Source organism: Prunus mume, linkage group LG1, assembly GCF_029339155.1.
Source record: "Prunus mume cultivar Tortuosa linkage group LG1, ASM2933915v1, whole genome shotgun sequence".
Lineage (NCBI taxonomy): Eukaryota > Viridiplantae > Streptophyta > Magnoliopsida > Rosales > Rosaceae > Prunus > Prunus mume.
In genome coordinates, this window is record NC_142698.1 from 9521467 (window position 1) to 9542736 (window position 21270).

The 21270-nt window shown below is 36.6% G+C and overlaps 2 protein-coding genes and 2 non-coding genes across 4 annotated transcripts; all 4 read left to right on the forward strand.

The window, feature by feature from the left end:
• Positions 1-6107: 6107 nt before the first annotated feature.
• LOC103334272 (CURVATURE THYLAKOID 1D-like protein) lies at positions 6108-9328 on the forward strand. Its single transcript, XM_008237217.2, has 5 exons — positions 6108-6405; positions 6732-6958; positions 8643-8747; positions 8834-8905; positions 9007-9328. The coding sequence occupies exons 1-5, from the start codon at positions 6246-6248 to the stop codon at positions 9076-9078; spliced, it is 636 nt and encodes a 211-aa protein (XP_008235439.2). The 5' UTR covers positions 6108-6245; the 3' UTR covers positions 9079-9328.
• On the forward strand, positions 7360-7449 carry LOC148920963 (small nucleolar RNA snoR128). The gene has a single exon (XR_016123448.1). It is a non-coding gene; the product is annotated as a small nucleolar RNA snoR128 (small nucleolar RNA).
• LOC148920964 (small nucleolar RNA snoR128) lies at positions 7692-7784 on the forward strand. Its single transcript, XR_016123449.1, has one exon. It is a non-coding gene; the product is annotated as a small nucleolar RNA snoR128 (small nucleolar RNA).
• Positions 9329-11056: 1728 nt separating the features above from the next.
• LOC103334607 (uncharacterized) lies at positions 11057-19759 on the forward strand. Its single transcript, XM_089043406.1, has 22 exons — positions 11057-11942; positions 12109-12417; positions 12940-13184; positions 13281-13352; positions 13510-13647; positions 14027-14148; positions 14237-14626; positions 15181-15268; positions 15357-15459; positions 15554-15670; positions 15860-16023; positions 16131-16245; positions 16618-16842; positions 16921-17102; positions 17330-17497; positions 17573-17678; positions 17829-17966; positions 18206-18367; positions 18454-18648; positions 18789-18977; positions 19060-19134; positions 19292-19759. The coding sequence occupies exons 1-22, from the start codon at positions 11892-11894 to the stop codon at positions 19400-19402; spliced, it is 3465 nt and encodes a 1154-aa protein (XP_088899532.1). The 5' UTR covers positions 11057-11891; the 3' UTR covers positions 19403-19759.
• Positions 19760-21270: the final 1511 nt, after the last annotated feature.

Genomic DNA, 21270 nt, shown 5'->3' on the forward strand with positions numbered 1-21270 from the left:
GTTTTCTTTGCACTTCACCCCCTTCAATCCCCTCATCTTCCTTTTCCTCTTCCTCATTTCTCATTCTTGGCACTTCACCCCCTTCAATCCCCTCCTCTTCCTCTTCCTTTTCCTCTCCCTCATTTCTGTTATTTGGCCCTTCACCCCCTTCAATGTCCTCTTCTTTATTTTCCTCTCTCTCATTTCTGTTACTTGGCCCTTCATCCCATTGCATGCCATCCACTTCCTCATATCCCCTAAATAGATGTGACACGACACAACGATTCGTCCTCTCTTTCAGTAAAGCTATGTCCCTTCTCACTTCCTGCTCAAAATGAGGACCTAAACAATGGTCCAAAATTTTTTCCATCCGTATGACCTTTAACTCAAGGACGTCATTTTCCCGCTTTACTTGAAACAACTCGGACCTCAACAAGTTTACCGCCTTATTCAACTCATCAAGGTCAGCACATGAAGAAGGAATTGATTCTGCCGAGACAACAGTAGGGCGATCCTGTGGCCAACTCCAATATAGTTGTCTCATTTCCTCTTCACTTGGACATAGCGCCCGCAACTGAACTGACTATTTCAGAAAACAGATAAGAGTCATATGCAATCATTCTACTTCATAATTTCATTGAATCTTATAAATAGTTCTAAAGGCTGCAAACCAAACCTCTTTGCTCTGGAAAAAATAATTGTTCAACTTTCTCATCTCGGGAACAGACGTAGTAGTTCTCCATCGCAAAATACGCGGGAGAGCTATCTGATCAACAACCTTGCAGTAATTCAGGTCCAACATTCTAGGAATTAATTCATATACCTAAATCTACACAATTCACAGAACACAAGTTATTATTTAAGTTTTAAAGTCAACAAAACATAATGACATGAACATTATTACCATGTACCTAGAAAGCATACGTGAAACCTTTAAAACTTCAGCCACCCTTTTGCACTTCACCATGGTTATCCTTCTTGCCATTCTCATTTCTCCGCCTTGTTCCGGTTACCTTACTTTTCCCCTTCCCTCTTCCCTCTTCATTTTCAAAGCTTTTCACATACTTTGTTGGTGCAGAAAACAGACTGTCTTGGGTTTTGTCAAACGACACCGAACTCCATAGATACCTATTGAACGCATCCAAGTCCTCTACAAGGGTCAGGCAATTTAGATTGATGTTCAAATGTTTGTTCATTCCCAAAACCACTAACTCAGCAAAGTAAACAAGAGCTAGCTAGTAGACGTCATCTCCCTCTGTGCACCTCAGAAATGCTTCTTCTAAAGCATTACATGTAATTCCTTCGTCTATAAAATATCTTTCCTGAAGTCTAATTTCATCACTTTCTCCACTGGAAACTTCAGGCACTTCCCCAAAACGAAGCCCTAAGATCAAACAGAAATCCTAACGAGTGAACTGAGCAACGTCGCACCCTATTAAGAAATTCAGTCCATCCAAGTCTTTCACACTCTGCCCCGCTACTCTACGCAACACAACCCCATGCACAATCTGCCCGTTAAACTGAATCTTATCTATATTCAGAAGATGGCCAAAGCATGATGTCTTGAATTGTTCTAATTGGATCCCATTTCTTGAAATACAAGATGAAATAACGTGAACAAATATACTACCACGTATTTGCACAATCACATTGGTATTTACACAACTAGTCAACCAGCACATTAAAAATTTTACAAAGTACATGCGCATAGGGCTTACTGATCACAGGCTTTAACATCATCAAAGCAATATGACATATTTTGTGCAAATACCTGTTAATGCAATAATTCTGTGAATTACAAGCAATAGCATGTGTTTTATTTATGGTACAAACTCCAATCAATGGTTGATGCATGAGTGAGTGTGAGTGCAATCTAGGCAAGTTCTACACTTCACACACATGACAATTATTGTCATCTCATACACAACACAAAATAAATAAATAAATAAATAAGAAAGATGGTGGAAGGAAGCAAAGCAAAGCATCTGCTCTGCTATCTGCTCGCTAAGCCATTGCCACATCCTTTTTCTTTCTAGCTTTTTCTTCAGTCAGCCATAATCGTCATAGATCAACCTTTTTTCAAATGCTTTGCACTTTTATTCATGAGTTTATTATTATCTATTCTCATTTTTAACAGGCAAATTTAGTAACAACGGAAATAATATTTATTTCAAAAATTATATATATTCTAGCGCCAAAGAGATAATTTGCACTCTGCACTGCTTCAAATGTGGAAGGTTTTGAGGGCCTCCTCCAATTCAACACCATTACCTTATTCATATCATTATTGACATGTTATTGACTTTATTTTCATTCATTTTTTAACATATACGCAAGCAAAAATTAACATGCAAGTGAAGCATACAGAAGAGATGCCAAATCTAACAACATTCATGGTACAAATTGGGGAAAACGGTTACTCTAACCCTAAACTCAAATTCCATAAATTACTCACCAAATGCTGGTTATTGAACAATCGCAAGGTGTCTGTGTTGGGTCTTTGTGAAGCTTTACTCCACAAATGGAACCTATCACTTCCAACGAATACGGCTTCTCTCATTCCCCTTCCACTGCTTCGTCTTTTCACTGTTTCAGAATCCACGTCTTTGCTCCTTCCACTCAAAATAAATACTTTTTCACGGTTTAGATAGTGGAGTTGCGTTCAACCGTCGTTAACCTTTGCCTTCAACCGTCGTTGCCCGTTGCCTTCAACCGTTTCTCAGAGCTTAGCGGTTTCTCTGAGCTATGAGTTTGAAATCAATAGGTTTTTTCTGTTCAAAATTCGAACTTGCCTCTTTTTTTTTTTTTTTTTTTTGGGACCAACTTCATTGCTGGATATTAAATTCGGGTTTGGGTTCCTCACCTACCCGATTGCACAACTTTATCCCAATTCTCCCAAGCCCTTGGATTGATCCAATGACTATAAAGTGAACCCCTTATAACTTACCCCTTATAACTTACCCCTCATTATAGTCTGAGCGAACCAAAACTACCTAAAAGAAAACCATTACAGCCCTTTTGGTTTGCGAATTGAACTTCTTGAAAATAAACTTCCCATGTTTAATTCTACGTTTGAGAACGCTGGGAAATGAGAACTAGGAAATGCAACTATCTACCATTCTCATGTTTGGTTAGTGCAGTATTAGGAATGAAAATTTATCAAGTTTCCAACAACACCCTTGATTTTTTAATTATTAAAGGTTAATATATTAAGAGTTATTAAGGGTAAAAAGTGGTATTTACAAATAATAACATGGGTAAGTTAGTCCAAAAAAATACTTTAAATGCTTTCCCAAATGGGGGGAAAATTTTCCCAAGGTGAGCTAGGGTATGAACTTCTCCTCTACATGAGAAATCCATACTCATGAGTTCATAATTGCATTCCCAATAGTGCACTTATCGAATATGGAAATGCAATTTGAAACCTATTTCCAAGCTCCTAAACCTTGAACCAAACAGGTTACTCTTTAGCATAAAAGTTATATATATAGGGGACGGATCCGTGACACTATATTTTTGACACAAGTTTTAACACAAATTGTAATCCATTATGTTTAAGCACTATTAATGGCTAATATTAAATCTCACAACTAATTTATTATTATCTTTCTAATAATTACATTTATTCAAATTATTATTATTATTATTTTAATCTAATAATTATGAATTGCACAGCACCCCAACTTCTACATCTCTCTTCCTCCATGCCCAGCGTTGGTAATCTCCATAGCCTTGATGTGCTAAATATCACCATTTGCCTACCTTTCATACCCAGATCAAAACAAAGCAATACATATGAAGTTTGACAAAATACCCAAGCAGACATGGGATTGTTAGGATCAGAAAACACTTCTCTCCACTCAAAACCAGAATGAATTTGGGGGACTTCCATGGGAGGGCAAGGTAATCATGCTCTTAGTTTTGTGAAATTTCATTAGGGATTATCACAATGACTCTTAATCAATTGCTTTTCCACTTTATCAATAATCTTAATTTTATTTCAATATGTAATAAGTTAGCAACTAATTGAGTGAAGTGAATTAGCAACCATGGCTCAATTTTTTTTTGGTTAACTGGACATTCTTCATGATATTACAATCTAGAAATTTTGGCAAAGAAACCTGCAAAATATAATGTTGGAGAAAGAGTAATGGAAAGACTAGAAAGACTTGCAGAAAGAAACCCCCAACCATGGCTCCAATTAATAAGCCTTTTCAAAGCAATCATGCATCTATTTGGTGATGTGGTTACTGATTTGACTCCTTATAAGGATGAAATTTATGGTCCTGACTAATCTCAATTTGGACGATCGGATTAGGGTTTTAAATAGACTGGATGCCATTGTTGAGTGCTGAGTGCTCACCCTAACAAGCTACAGGTAGAAAGACAAAGAAAGTTGGAGAGTTATGGATAGTGTGTGATTGGTAATTATTATGTTACAATAATAATAAACAATGTTGAATAAAAGTGTTATTAGAAAGATAATAATAAATTAGTTGTGAGATTTAATATCAGCCATTAATAGTGTTTAAATCTAATGGTTCAAAATTTGTGTCAAAACTTGTATTAAAAACATAGTGCCACGGATCCAGCCTCATATATACTAACCTCTCTGCATGCGCTTCTGCGAGAGGCCTTTTTTAAAAGAATTTAATTTTTTTTAAGAATTAAAAAGATAATGGGTAGTTGTGTTCCGTAAAAATATGATCCATTATCTAATTTTTTCTTTTAATTTAATTTTTTTTAAGTGTGAATTTACCATATTATCCTAATTTAATTAATAATTTAAATTCTTAACGTTTGCATTAATCAACGACATTTTCTGGTATTTTTAATATTTCACTATTCTCTGCCTTTTGCTCTATATATATATATATATATATATATTGAGTAAAGCCATCTCCAACCTATGAGGCCAAACCCAAATAATTCCAAATTATAGCCCAATTCTTCTCCCAACCCAAGAAAAATAAGGGACCAAAATTTGGGAAAACTCAAAATTGGAGCCAAATACCATTCCAGCTATTGCTTGGACTGGAAAACTTTTTGGTGGAGTCCACTTAAGGCTGACGAAGCTCATGTGCAAGGAAGAATCAGTAGGCCCCGTCGTTGCTGATGTGCTACAGCTGTTGTCTAGCCACGTGGCAAGCGCCGGTGATGTTGCCTTTGAAATCCAACGTCAACAATTCAAACAAATTTTTTTTTTAATAATTTCAATAGTAACTCAAATCAATGATCCATATTAAATCCAAGCTATTTAAACGGTAAAAAAATTTCAACGGTCATAATAATATTTTAAATTAATCAAAATCATATCCAACTCCAAAACTCACTCCAAACTCCAAGAAAGAAGAAGTATTGGGGGAATAAACAAAATGAAATTATGCAATAATATGCACAAGGTCAACAGTTTGCAGTTAATCCCAAAGACAATTGAGGGGACTATTATCCAAGCCCCCACGATAGTGGTTATTAGTTTATTCCTCTTGGGTTTCATGTATGGTGAATTTGAAGATTGTGTGTTTTCTTTTTGAATAAAATTATATTTGTAGAATTTCAATTTTTTTAGGTCAAATTGTTCAAAAAATTAAATTATGAAGTTATTTAAAAAGATTAAAAGAAGAAAAGTTAACCATAATATAAAAAAAAAAATTAGACTTAAACCATTCTAACAATTTAATAAAGTAGCGGACTTAAAATTCAGGTCTGGAGAGTTGGGGGAGAAAATGATTTGAGTCCAATAAAAGTTACTTTTTGAAAGGGAAAAATTTGGGTTTAGCTCCAAATGGGTTGGAGAAGGCCTGAGAGCATAAGATTTAATTAGTTTTTGATATAATTGAATTTTCGAGCAGTTTTTTATATTAAATATATATTGTTTAATAAAGTCTTGGTTAATATTTTTCGTTGGATCATGTATCTAACGACCGGTGACCATGCTCTTTCCTAGGCCTTGGCGACCGGGTGAACCGGACTGTTATTTTAATCTGCCTACATAATGTGGAGGAATAAATCGTCATGAGGAAAATTAAGGGTCAATATTGGTCTATTTATATGAATGGCAGTTTAGTAATAGCACATCTATTTCTGATTAACATTTCTATGAGGTTCCATTTTTGTGTATATCCCAAAAGGAAAAAAATGGAAGGATAACAAATATTTCGGTAATCCCCAAAAACCCTAGCACAGCTCCCTCCTATATAGCGGTGGCATCGCCCCCAATTCTCAGATCGTCCACCAATAGAAGGAACTGAACCAAGTTGAGCCTCATGACAATGGAGCTTTGTACAGCTACTACCCAAGCCATCTCCAACCTTCCAAACCACCACAAGCTTCTGATCACAAACCCTACCACCAACATCACGTCCAAACCCTCACTCCCTCTCAGACAAACCTCAATCTCACGCAACTCTGTCAGGCTTCACTCTCGTACGTTCTCCATCCCTTAGCATTTGGTATCCCATCCAAACAAACCCCTTTAATTTGTGTGCTTAATTTCTGCTTTGTTTTCATTTCTCAGCTAGGGTTTTTGGGTTTTGGCTCATTTTTAAAATAAAAAATTTATGTTCTTTTATTGTTTTTGTTGTGTTTTTTTTACTTGTATTTTTGCTGTCTAATTTGGAATTTTCAAGTGGGTTTCTTTAATGTTGTTTGTCCATCTTGGGCGTTTGGTCGATACTCTTTTAGTTTGATATATTGAAAGTAACAGAGACTGCTAGCTGATGGGAGCATTGTCTTTTGTATTTTTCTTTCAGGATTGCTTTTGCGAAGAGCAACAACATCAGAGGAAACACCAAGTGGGGGAAATCCTTATGCCGCTGAAGAGCGAGATAGTGTGATATCATTGGAAGATGTTCGACCACCTGAAAATAATTTTTACAATCGAACTTGGGCAGAAGAAGCACCCAAAGAAGACTCAACTGTGGACGGCGTGGATGGCCAAACGCAGATATCTGAGTTTTTCAATAACCTTGACATAAAGGTTTGTTACTTTGTATAACTGTTGATATATATATATATATATACATATATATTTTTTAAAGTAGTAAACACATTCCTAACTGGATGTCTGTAGGTTATTCCTCATTCCTACCTCATTAACAAGTGGTTGGATGCTAACCCATTTTCTGGTTATTGTAGATATTTGGTGTTACATTTTTTTTTTATTGCAATTGCTGGTTAAAGTTCAGTATTTTCATTCTGTTTTTGTACTGTATAGCTATTATACCTTTTAGAATTTTTGATATTTTGGTTTAATTCCTTGTGTTTTCTAATCATGTTGGTTTCTTCTTTCTATCCAAGATGCACTGGTGTTGTTTGGTTTATCCATCTTAACTAATTTTTTTGTTTAAATTCTTCAAAACTGATATTGTACAAACCTGGTTGCGATGATGATTCAGTAACTACTTGAGAGTGTAATAATGCTCGATGGAACTCCGACAATTATGTCGATCTGAGCGGTTACCTGAGCAACTAAGTGTTTTCTTGAGGTTTTACTCCAGCAGCACTATGACCTCTGTACATTTTGATAATTTAAAACACACTTTCCATCTATTTACTTCCAGGCATTGTGACGGCCTGGTGATTATTTATTTGTTTTACTGTTCTTATAACGTCAATTTTGATTTTTGCACAAGTTGTACGAGTTACTTTTACTTTATTCAAAACTATGACTCTTTGGCTTTAGTTCCTGAAAAGGTTGTGTGATCTTTGGGTTGTGATGATGATTCAGTAACTAGTTGAGAGTGTCTAAGAATGCTCAATGGAACCTCGACAGTCATGTTGATTCTGAGCGGTTACCTGAACAACTCAATAGCTTAATTTGGTTCAGTATCTGGTGTGTTCATTTTGTTGTTCCTTTATTTTTGTGCTCAATCTTTTCCGTTGGTGTGAGTATTACTTTTCATTTGTTTCTGTTGTTAGTTGATCTTCAAGTATAAGAGAAGGTGATAGCTATTTAGCACAAACTGGTTGCTAATGAATGGAAGATAGTAATGCAAGCATGCATGATGTCAATATTTACATCAACGAGTTGTTTGAATGAGAGAATCTTATAAGTTTTGCATTTTGTCGAAGATCTCTTATTTTTATCAAGTTCTTTATGATTGACTCAATGGTTTCTTTTCAATTGTGGAAAATTCAAATATTTTTCTAAACCTGAAATAAACAAGAATAAGCCCATGTTTTAGATGTGGGTTTTGTTGCATGTGAAGGCATTGATTAAACTTTTTGCAACCTCTTATCATGAATTGTCTGAAAGACAACCTGACCCCTAGCTCCATATGCTATTGATTGGGCTTTTCTCTGATTTTGAGAACTGGACTGCTTGGGTAGTTAATTGGTTTACTGTCTACTGTTTTGGGGTTCCCTTCTGTTGTGTCAATTTGAGAGGCAAATTGTTATAGCTTTCTAGCAATATATGTGATTCGCAGTCGCAGTTGTATGCTGCAGCCTCTCATGCAATTTGCATACGTTAGCGTTAACCCTTATGGTTTCAAATCTGGTTGTGTTAGTTCTTTGTTGCACGCTTGCATATACTGCTGAGTGCATTCTCTATCCAGCTTTCTGATTGGATTCTGGTGAAACCATGTTGCCAAATACTAAATGCAAATACCCTTGTGAAAAAAATATGCTGTACTGATGTCTTGCTCTTTGACTAATTGCAGTTGGACAGTGATGATACATATGCCGTTCTACTTTATGGTGGTGGTGCCTTGTTTGCCCTGTGGCTAGCATCAGCTGTTGTTGGAGCTATTGATTCTATTCCATTGGTCAGTTTCTATTTAAATTTCCTAATTTGCAATTTTGAAGGTTTCCCTTTCTCTGGGATATTGACTTTGGTCACCATATGATTCAGTTCCCCAAGTTGCTGGAAGTTGTGGGTCTTGGATACACAATCTGGTTCAGCACTCGGTATCTGATATTCAAGGTAGTTATAGACTTAGTGGCAAATTCCGCCTTATTAACTAATTGGCTGTTAGGTTATTAAGCCATTTTAAAGCATGCTCAACGGCGATTATTGTCTCGCAGGAAAACAGGGAGGAGTTGTTTGCTAAAATTCAGGTTCTTAAGCAGCAGGTTCTTGGGTCAGATGATGACTGATATGCTGTCAGGTTGTTGCTGCACAAACTTATGAATGTAGAGTTTAATTTCGTTTCCAATACAGGCAAAATATATATTAGTTATTGGTTTTAGAAGGTTTAGATCTTGATCATGTGGTTTTGTGTTTGTTCTATCTTGCTTCACCATCTTCTCACTTAGGCTAATGCCTTAATTAGCATTTGTTATCTGGAATCTGGATCTGGATCCAACAATTTTTGGATCCAGTTTCTTCCCTTTTTCCCTGTTAAAATTCTGTTTATCTTTGTGGTGGTAATAAATACACATGAAAAGGAAAAAAGTCAGAATGTTAATAGAAATTTAAATTGTATCCTTTATACTGAATAATGGTATGTGTTACATGAGGAAAAGAATTCCTTTGAAGCCATCATTGGTCTTTCTTTAGTGGAAGACCCAGCTTGAATTCCCGTTAACCTGTTAATTTGAAGACCCGGCCTGAATTACCGTTAACCTGTTAATTTTTGGATTTTGTGTCATCCGGCACAACGAATTTGCGTAAACTAACTACAGCAGAGACCAAAGAAGGAAGAGGTCTCAGATGAGCTACTAGGCTCTCAAAGATGGGGTTTTTTTTTGGGAGTTTCACTAAAACATCCAAAATGGGGGTTGAAATTATAAAAAAACCCAAGCACTATTTAAACATATAAACACACCCAAAACCTATCATTACACACACTCAAAACTCATTCATAAACACACCCAAAAAGTTGACTTTGGGGTTGATTTTGGGTGTGTTTCTATGTTTAAATAGTGCTTGGGTTTTTTTATAAATACATGTCTAGAATTGGGTTTATTTATAAATTTGTATTTTTTTTTTTCCTCCTCAGTTTTGCAATGAGTAGATTTTTTCTTTTTATGGGATCGGGGCTTGAATTCGAGCTCGGGTCCATATATAGCCCAGGATACTGAGTTTCAGTACTATCCGGAGGTTGTGGTTCGGGGTTTGGTTCTTGGCGCTGAACTCGAAGGCTTAGGGCACGGTCGGCCTTGGTTCTTGGCGCTGAACTCGAAGGCTTAGGACGGGTCTGGCCTTTGGAGCCAAGGCCGATTCCTGAAGTTTTATAACAATGAAGTAAATATTTCTAGTGGGAGCTTGTAGCTCAAGTGATGGAGACCATTATACTAACATTCAATATACTAACATTCAAGGGTAAAGTTTGAATATTACCATTTTTCTTTATTTTCCTTCGTACTAGAAAAAGAAGAAACAAAATTAAACATTATTCCTCACGATTACTATGCCCATGGAAAAACAATGGTGGAATGCCAATTCCATTCTTCAAGATATTGTAGTATTAGTATATCATACATCACCTAATATCCTAATTCATGGAAAAGTATATGTTAGTGTAGATCACATATCTTGATGCAAGGCCCGGCCTCGAATGGGCCTTGCTTAGCGGGAAAGCCCTGCCTCGAATGGGCCTCGCTTGGCGGGAAAGAATCAGGAATGAGGGCAGGACGGGAACAGAGAATGATTTTATTTCTAAATTTTTTTTCACATGTATTTTTGAAATATTACAAAGTACGCATAATATTGCAAATTCATGATCCCATCTTCGACGGAAATGAGGTTGGGATGGGTATAGGGAACGTTTGCCATCCCTCGCATTCTTATTCTTGTGATAAAAAAAAATTGGTAAAGAAAGGATGAGGGTTAAAACCAGAAAGTGATGTTTGAAGTTATAAATTGAGAAACTTAGATAAGTGAATTAAGGAATAAGAATTACTCCAATACCCATTATTAGTAAACACATGAGAAGCAGGAATTGGAATCATTTTCGACTCCCATTCATGACACAACGGAAAAAAGAAAAAGTCTAAGTCGGTGCTAAATTGTTGAACCCTAAACAAGAGATGAAAAATACGCGCCATTAAGAAATTCGACCGTTATGAGAAGCAACTTTGCATATGCCACGTCAGCCTCGCATAGTTCGCACGTCTCCTTTAAATCCTCTTCTGTATCCGACCCAAAATAAAAATATAAAAAATCTTATGTGTCTTCATTGGACAGACTCATCATTAATTTGTTCGTCTTCGTATAATCGTATTGTAGATTTTGGACTGACATGTAGTTTGATTTTCTTATATTTTCAGACCAAAACAAAATACTTTCTAATTTTTGAAATATCGAAAAGCCGAGGGAATTGACACCAAGAGAGAAAAGGAAGGTTTCCTGGTAGTGAGAGGAATGAAATCAAGTAGGATTTAGGAAAGAGAGTGAGAGAGGAAGCAAAAGCCAGAAAATTTTAGAGATTTCTTATAAAAAGATTTCCATGATTTTCTTCTGGGTAAGTCTTCTGTTCCAAGTTATAAACTAGGCTCATCTTTGGCAAGTAAATTTCTGACAACTTTCCTGATTGATTCTAGTAAGTCTCTTTGGTCAAAAGATAATGAAAAAAGCAAATATCATCTCTGTTTTGCTCTAGGTAACTATAATAAATACATAAATCACTTGGTTGATCACAGATTACGTGATTGTAATTCCAGATTGTAAAAGGGATTCATGCATTGTTTTGGTTCCCAATTGATTCTGCAAAGCTCAAGTGTGTGGTATATTTACCTCGTACATCTCATGAACCAATAAAAGTTGTCATCTTTGTTGTTTCTCAGTTTTTCTCTGCAAAGCCGTTTCGATTTCGGTATTTGGGTTTCTTCCCCTTGTTCTCTTTCATGCGTATAATGTATCAAAAGTCTGGTTCTTTGTGAGTTTTTTCTGCTGTAAAGCCTTTTGCTTTTCTTACTAAGAGTTTGTTTATGTTGTTGAATTTATTAGGTGAGAAGGAGACTTCATAATGGCGTTCACTGGAGGGCTGGACACCAAAGGCCTAAGATGGGTTGGAGAGGTAAGCCTAATGAATTTCAACCTTTTCTTTTAGCATCTTCAGTTGAAAGTTCTAGTCTTTGATTCGATGACTCGCCAAGTGTGTGTTTGTGTGCATCTTGCAAGTTTGTACTAGAGACTAGGCTCTGCATGCATAAAGATTTTCTAATGATTTAGTTTTGTTACAGAGAGTACAGTCTGCTGTCAACAACTTAAGGAAAGGAGGAGGCTTCGGATTGCCTTCTTCAGCAGTACCTGTGAATGGCGACGAAAGCGGGTTTGGTTCAGATGTGGATGGGAATTGTGGAAGGAACCGAGTAAGATGTCCTGAAATTATAGAAGTTGAATTGTCTGATTCAGATACAAGTACTGAATTTGCATTTAGCCAACCGGAAAGGAACAATGATGGTGCCCCGAGATGGCCATACACTTTGAATGATTATTCTGCTAGTGTTACTTTGCAGGCAAATATGGAAACAAGATCCAAGCATAATCAGGTTTTATCCTTTTTCACAATTGTATTTATTCTTGATACTAGATGCTTCTTTTTGTTTTTATCTTTTACCTTTTTCGTGGGTGCTATTTCGGTTGTATGACATTGAAACAAAGCATAATGGTGAACAAGCTTTTCTTTTTGTTAGGATAGGCTGTCAAGTGGAAAATTGTTGATATTAATTGATACCATTATATGTACTTGTTTCTAAAGCTTCATGCATGTAAATTGAAATGCATTCTTATTTAAACTTAGTATGGACCATTTTGAAGATTAAATATAACTAGTTAAGGTTTTTGGTGTGGTGAGGGAACGCGCTGGAACGAATTGTGATTCTAGAAAGTTATTCTAACAAAGTAGGCACAGCTGAATTAATTGGCATACATATTCTATTTTTCATTAATGCCTGTTGTTTGTTTCTAAAAGAAAAGCCTTTTTTTAGGTTTGCCTTTGGAGAACAATTTGCTTTCTAACTATTGCTTAGTTGATTGTAGTTTTACTCAACAGTCTGCTAACATCTGTGTAGGTGGTGCGGGATCGTCTGGAAGCACAGCTGAAGAAGAATATTTCTAATAATAATCCCAGTGCTCCTGTTTTGGAGATTGAATATGCTGATGAGCCAAGTTCACCTCTTAGAGCACATGACACAAGTCACTCTTCAAATTGGATTGTTCCTGCAAACACAAATGGTTCAAGAAAAGCAGAAAATGTCTTTTCTGGCAGCTCTATACACTATGCTTCCAGCAATGGAATTTCTAACTCACCAATCAGGTTTGTGCACTGCTGTTTCTTGTGGCTATGGTCTGTTTCTTTGTTTCTCTACAGGACATTGCTGGGGAACTATAAACTGACTATTAAGAATTGCAGGACTTCTGCTGGTGTACAAGTTCACGGATCTCCAATTCGTTCACCTGCTCACCTACCAGTATTTCATGCAAGGTCGGTTACATAGCTGAAATGTATTTAGAATAACCACATAAGTAGTTGGTTTTTGATTATTGAACTTAAGTGATTTAGAGAAATTCAAGTGAGTACATTTTATTGTAACCTCACTGATTCAGTAGTTGTTTCTATCATTTGTGTTTCATGCATTCAGTGTGCAAGGTACTTGGTGTGCAGTAATCGCTTATGATGCATGTGTTAGGGTCTGTCTTCATGCGTGGGCGCAGTCTTGTTGCACTGAAGTTCAATGTTTCTTGGAGAACGAGTGCGCACTGTTGCGAGATGCATTTGGGTGACTATAGTTCCTTTATTTTTGTTTCATTTTCACATTATTTACATACTAAATCTTTTGCCTGGTAGTTGTATATGAATATGAGTAGTTTGGAAGTGCAAGGTAGGGCTAAGGTGAATTTGTGTCTCACCATTGCAAATAACAGTTATGAATGGGATATTGATGTGTCAACTTCTTGAGTCTTTGCTGTATCTGTCAATAGGATTTTAGGAAACCCAGTTTTACATTTTATTGATCAAGTGTCTGTCTTTTATAGTCTTTTTATGCATGCAGCAGCAATACTTTTTTTTTATTTTTTTTATTTTATGGGAATGTCATATCATATGTTTTAGGCCTTTCACCAACCTAATCATTCCTCTACTCACACCTGAAATTTCAGTTTACAGCATGTATTATTACAATCAGAAGATGAGCTTTTAGCAGAACGACGACCTTCACAGCTACTCAGTACGTCAGCAGCTCCAAGACATCTGAAAACTTCTGGCAAAATAAAAGTGCAAGGTACACTACTTGGTTAACTTGCTCAGTTTACTTTTCTGTCAAAATGTTATGGTCGTCACCATCTTATTGGAATTTTGGCATTCTACAGTTCGTAAAGTGAAAATGGATTCAGATGAACCACCTTCTGGCTGCAGTTTCCCATCTCCGAAACTACCAAGGATACCACCTTCTGGCTGCAGTTTCCCATCTCTGAAAATACCAAGGATACCACCTTCTGGCTGCACTCCAAAACTACCAAGGATTGATTATGGCTCTTATCGTAGACGCTTCTCCAGTTTAAGATCAGATTTATCTTCTGGGTTGAAATCTACAAGGAAACATTATCTACAACCTCATGTTCCTCCAAATGATTCCTTTTCTCATCAAAGCTTAGCTTGCCTAGAGGCTGGAGGGAAACATATAAAACAAGGATCTAGCTTCCTAAAAACAAGGACAAATACTTTGTGCAACCGTTCTTCATCGTATGAAATAGTGCAAGGTATGCAAATATTTTGTACAGTTTAAGCCTTAAGTAGATATTAACGAATGACAGTAGTAGATTTATGTTGCTAGCTTCAGTTGGAAATAAGGCTTACTTGAGTTGAGTGTTCTGTGTAAAGAAATAACCAGCTTGACATTTAGCCCATCTAGCTGGAATTAGTAGCTCACCCTTGGTACTAGCCAATCTGGTCTGGAAGATATGTTTCACATCCTCACACGCCCCCTCACATGTGGCGACAGTAAAGAAGGAAGTTCAGGTTCCACCCCAAAACCAATTGGCAATGGGGGGGAGTAGCCCAACTCCTTATAAGCCCATCAAGGTCCCTTAAGTTTCCAATACGGGAAAATTCTTTACTTCACATCCTCACCATATTTATGACATGAAAGTGGCATGGATCTCTGCATTTGGTTTAATACCTTTTTTAATTTAGCTCCTAAAATGAATTCAAGCATAGTCTGAATCCAGAAATGTAATGTTTTTGTCTTCATACTACAAGTTAGATTTCTTTTCTTTGAGTAGCATCTGACACTAGCTGAACTTTTTTCTGTCAGAAACTTATTCCTGCTTCTTGAGATTGACAAGTTCACCTGAAGAGGATGCAATACAGATGCAACCCGGATCAAGTGAAACCCGCGTGTTGTATGTACTCTTGTCCTTTCTGTTTTCTTTTTCTTTACCCTTTCATATGGTTCCATACCTTTATAGTTAAACAACTGCGTTTGTACAGGTTTCCACATAGCAATGGTGATGATTTGATTATACAAGTTCAAAATTCCGAGGGACAACATTGTGGTCATGCCTTAGTCAAATTGACTGCTATTGCTGAACCGGTGCAGTTTTCAGAAACTAGTAATTTACTTATCATCTGTAAGAAGGACGGTTGATAGTTATACTTTGAACTAAACCCTTTTTTTTTTAATGCAGGGTGACAAGATACGATGGTGGCCTATATATAGCAGTGATCTAGACGATGAACCTGTCGGCAGAATACAATTAAGCATGAAGTATTCTAGTAGTCCAGATGAAAATAGTAATCTTAAGGTACCTATATAAGATCCTATGGTCCAGAAATATCTGAATTTTTTTCTTTTAGAGTGAGATTACTTAAGTTGTTTCACATTGGTTTATGGTTTTACAGTACAATAGCTAAATTCTTTCTTGAAAACTGATTCACATATCTTTGGAATTCGATGTATGTATGATATTTATTTCACTTCTTTCCATGTCCAGCATGGCTCGATCGCAGAAACTGTTGCATATGACTGTGCATTAGAAGTTGCAATGAAGGTTCAACATTTTCAGCAAAGAAATTTGTTGTTACATGGCTCATGGAGGTGGTTAGTGACTGAATTTGCATCCTACTATGGAGTATCCAAGACATACACCAATTTAAGGTAGTGAAATATGTTAGAATGGTAACTTGTTACACTAAACTTGGGAATATTACCTAATTGTGGATCTTCTAACTTCTATTGTGTATAATTTTCCATGCTGCTTGCAGATACCTTTCCTATGTCATGGATGTCGCTACACCGACCAAAGACTGTCTCACCACAGTACATGATTTGCTATCAGATGTGAAGGCCAAGAGCACAAATCTGTTAAGTTATCAAGAGGTATGAGAATTGACTGCATTGGGCTCAAGCTTTGTTTTCCTTTTCAAACTTAGTTGAGAAATTTGCTTCTCCTTGTACCTTCACTTATCTCTTCGGTTTTTGGCTTTGTTAAAATTCTTTCACAATTGCCCTGAGGCAATTGGTATTTTCTCATGGCATTTGAGTAAACTGGTCATGCATTTCATCCTCCATGGGGACAACCAATTATACATTATATTTTGTATATTTTATACTTTCATTACTTATTTTGGCCTTGATATTAATTTTTAAGTTTAAAAACTTGCAATTTTCTTCAGTTTGTATTCCTTCATGTTAGACATGGATAATAGATATTTTTTTCCCTCTTGTAACTTAAAATTATATTTCAAGCAGAACTGCATGCTGGCAAAGATCGAGGATCAAGTAAAGAAGACTCTTGCTTCAGTTTTTGAGAACTACAAGTCACTTGAAGAATCTTCACTGTCAGGGATGGTGGATTGTTTTAGGCCTGCCAGTGGAACGGCTGCACCTGCTTTGGCACCTGCTGTCCAGCTATATGCCCTTCTTTATGATATTTTGAGTCCTGAGGCACAGTTGAAATTATGCAAATTTTTCCAGGTATTAGAAGCTAGCTTCTCCATGCATGAGCCTCCCCTTACCTTTTTATACTTTATTAAAATCCAAATGGCTTTACAGGTCGCCGCACGAAAGAGGTTAATAATGCACTGTGTAGAGATAGATGAGCTGGTTCTAACCAGTAATGAGGGAACACAGAGAGACCTTTCTACATCCTATCAGAAAATGAAATCTCTGCTTTTGGGTCTTAGAAATGAAATTCTGACTGACATAGAAATCCACAAGCAAGGTATCCTCCCAAGGTATGTATGACATTCTGTGTAGCAGTCTATTTTGTTCTTGTGGCCACATCCTTGGGATTCACAGAATGTGCTTATGGTCATATCCTTTGATGTGTGACCTCGTCTTTTTCACTCGTTTGTTTAGTAATTATGTTTGGTTTTGAAATTCCACAGCTGATGACTGGTGAATAACTGAATATGCCTCTGTTATGTATACTAATTATTTTTCTTTATTAATTGTTGTGCAGCTGTATAGACCTTCCAACAATTTCTTCATGCATATACAGTTTTAACCTCTGCAATAGATTGCGTGCTTTCCTTGTTGCATGCCCTCCTCGAAGCCTATCGCCTCCAGTTGCAGAACTTGTTATTGCAACTACAGGATTTCAACAGGATCTTTCTTTGTGGAACATCAAGTGAGTGATTTGTCTGGTTTTAATCTGTGTTTTTAATTACCTTTTGTATCCCTACTCATGCAAAACTATTTTCAGCCTTGTTAAAGGTGGAGTTGATGCCAAAGAGCTGTTTCACTCGCATATAACCATGTGGATTCAGGACAAACGCCGTCATTTGCTTGACCAGTGCAAGCTAGATAAGGTATATAGCTAGGATTTATATTTCTAGTGTTGCTCAAAGTTTGGTGCAAGTTGTGTTTATTTGTAGCTCAGTAGAATGCAATCCAAGTGTTGAATGGAATTTCTTGAATACAATCCGAGTGGAAATTTACTAGAAATTGATCAATTTCAGGCAAAATGGTCTGGTGCCATAACACAACATGGAACAATCCTTTTTGTTGATGATATGGACAATGAGCTGAAGAAAATGCTCGATGAATTCGAAATCATCATTAGTCGGTGGCCAGTATATACATCTGATTTGGGGAATGTAAGTGCAATCTGTCTCTCAACTCTTAACTTTTTCTCTTATGTTTATTTTTTAATGCATGGTTCCTTCTATAGAAAAAGGGGATATTTTGTTAATAGTAAAAGGAAAGTGTATATAGCCGTAGCGATATAAACAAGAATACTCAATTCTGACTGTGTGAACAGCTTTTTTCTTTGTTATTTCATTCTGAACCTGAAATTGTATGACTAATACTTGGAGACTATTCGTGTTTTAAAAAGGTTATTGCCGATGTTGAGAAGGCAATTGTGGAAGCTTTGGACAAGAACTATGGTGATGTTTTATCGCCGCTGAAGGATAATATGACAAACAAAATATTAGGCTTCAAATATGTCCATAAATTATCCAGACAGGGCGGGAACATGTATTCGGTCCCAAATGAGGTGAGACTCTGCTTCACAATTGAATGGCTACTTGGAATCTTATCTTTCTTTCAACACTCATCAATATACTATGTATTGTTTTTCAGTTGGGAATTCTTTTTAACTCCATGAAGAGGATGTCAGATTTCTTGTGGCCCAACATAGAAAACCGGTTGATGTCGTGGAGCTCTTGCATCCCTGATGGATATGCCACAGGAGTACGTCTACAAGACGAAGCTGCGATGCTCAGGACCAAATTTAGAAGCTACCGATTAGCAGTTGTGGAGAAACTTGCTGAGAATGTGAGTAAAAACTTGCAGCTGAATTTCTTAGGTTAACAATGTTGTCAACTTATCTGTTGCTTACTACAATTTTTTATGATCATTAATATATGAGTATGATGAGTTAATGCTTTGTTTCATTTCCATGTAACTAAATACAGACTAGAGTTGCTAGTAAAACGAAGTTAAAGAAAATTATTCGAGGCTCGAAGGGCGAGGAATCAGCTGTCCCAAGTAGAATGCAGGCTTTAGAGGTTCTTTTGCTAGGGACAATAGATCATCTCCACACTGTTTGTGATCCTACTGTGTTTGTAGAACTTTGCCGAGAGTTATGGGACCGGATGGGACAGGTAAATAAACTAATTTTTTACCCTACAAGCTCTCTCTTGGATTAGCATATTAATTTCATTCCTATCCAATTGGTTTCTGTAGGATGTCCTGCATCTGTTGGAAGATAAAAGAAAGAAGGCGGTGTCCCGGTGCAAATGCTTGCGAGTTGCAGTTTCTGTAAGTTTGCCCTTCAGTCATTGAAGTTTCTGTTGGATATTGAATATCTCTACATGTTCCAGGAGCCTATATCATCCTTGCAGAATTTGAAGCTAGATTTGGTTTAATTTTCTTTTTCATTATTTTTTAACCATACTCATTGTTTTTGAATTGGCAGAAGTTGGATGACATATTTGCATCAGAAATGCAGCGACTGCGTGGAAATGTATTGGAAGAAAAAGACCTGGAGCCACCACAATCTATGCAGGAAATAAATTCCATGTTGTAAGGATGCTGAATATGATACGGAGAACTAAACTACCATCGTTGAAGAATGGCTGGTAAATAGTAGAACTAAAGGATACGAGTTACAACACAAAAACCACAAAGTTTTGAACAGCAAGTATTTGTCAATTTTGAGTCATAGTTTACGTACCGCCATGACCTCCGTGGCGATTCCTATTGTCAGAAAGTATGCCTACAATAGGCTTGAACAACACAACACTATCATAATTGAATTGTAATAGTTTTGTATGGTTCATAATTGTATCGTAATAGTTTTTAATGCTTCTTACAATTCCAATTCTTTTGTTTCGACTTTCTTGAAGATGTCTCAAGTTCGAATCTCTCCCACTTTGATTAAAAACTCTAAAATCGTTACTCACCCATGTATAACATGAGAACTAATAATACTGCATGACAATGTTACGAACACACTTATCGCAAAATAGGCCTCAATTCAAGATGTATTATGACAAGGTAGAAAAGTTCTAACTTTTAATCGTATTGAATGTGATGTTCATGATGGTTACGGAGATTTTAGTCTCTGAATTATTGGGAATAATGGGGTGAAATCAATAGCGCTTCATGGCGTCCCATCTTGTTCCACTTTGAATCAAACAAATTGATATTGCAATAACTACTGCCATGTGGGTTTTCCCTCCCCTCCAAGTACACACAAAAAGAAAAAGAAAATATTTTTCTATGGTGGAAAATCGCATTGTCACATACATTATGGTCCACAAAGCAGTTGACATCCGACCAGACATAAGATTTTTATTTGATTTCTAGTTATGGGATGTAGAAACTTTCGTGTAGATACGGTGCACATAGCGTTCTTTTTTACAAGATCTGCCAGGAGATATGAAAAGAGGACGACTCTTTACTTCATCAATTGATGAAAAAGAAAGCGTGACTTGTAACCTTTCATTATTTATCTGAACTTTGTACACATAATAGTAGAATGTAAGAATGAATAAGAACTTGCCGTTAAATGTTATAATTTGTAACTATATGATGTTGTAAACTATTGGATACACATTAGATAGCGATTTTCACGCTCATCTTTTGATTTTTCCGACTTAAACATTCGAACTGTTATAACTAAATGATACGTTTCAAGCCTAACACTATATGAGTGCCTTAAAAGAAAAGCTAGTATCCATTTGAGAATCCAATAATTGAACTGGGTGCATCAACAATCGATGGTCCACTGAATACCCATATCCTGTCAATTTTGTAAAGTTGTTCCAGGCCTACCACTTTCTAAAACCCACCAGCAATAATAATTAGGCCCCGACCCCATTGAACGATGCAAATCATCTTAAGATAATTAAATTAGATTACCAATTAACTGAAACTGAAACTGAGTGATTGGTGCATAATGCTGGGAATGTCATCCAGCATAAACCTAGTAAATATTATTAGTTTAATGATATATTCTAGGATATTTGTATGGATCTTTTTTTCTGGTCATCCGATTCTAGGATCCTGCTTCCAACTCAACACTCAACACTCATCGACCACGTGTACGGTTCGGATGAGTCCGTGACTCCATGGTGGCAGGTAAGGAATGAATTACGGTGACTGTGAATGGCTGGGGTCCATAAAACATGAACCATTCGCGGCATCCGTATAAAGGTGGATCATGTGATGTCAAGGCCCCACACGCAATTTGGACTATTTGGATGCGCCCAAATTAGTTTCCATGTGCCCTCCTTCATTCTGATTCTATTTCTCGATTTTCCTTGTCCTAATTGTTTAATTTTTATAATAATGAAGGTGGCAATTCATCCCTAAAAAAGAAGAGAACGACGGCACCAATACAATATACTAGGCAAGCAACAGCTAGTGGGAAAAATAAAATTAGTGGGTGAA

Coding starts and splice junctions, on each gene's coding strand:
- LOC103334272 (XM_008237217.2), top strand. CDS start 6,246: ATGACAATGGAGCTTTGTACAGCTACTACCCAAGCCATCTCCAACCTT. Junction 6,959..8,642: donor TCAATAACCTTGACATAAAG/GTTTGTTACTTT, acceptor GACTAATTGCAG/TTGGACAGTGATGATACATA. Junction 8,748..8,833: donor CTATTGATTCTATTCCATTG/GTCAGTTTCTAT, acceptor CATATGATTCAG/TTCCCCAAGTTGCTGGAAGT.
- LOC103334607 (XM_089043406.1), top strand. CDS start 11,892: ATGGCGTTCACTGGAGGGCTGGACACCAAAGGCCTAAGATGGGTTGGA. Junction 12,418..12,939: donor CAAGATCCAAGCATAATCAG/GTTTTATCCTTT, acceptor ACATCTGTGTAG/GTGGTGCGGGATCGTCTGGA. Junction 13,185..13,280: donor ATTTCTAACTCACCAATCAG/GTTTGTGCACTG, acceptor TAAGAATTGCAG/GACTTCTGCTGGTGTACAAG.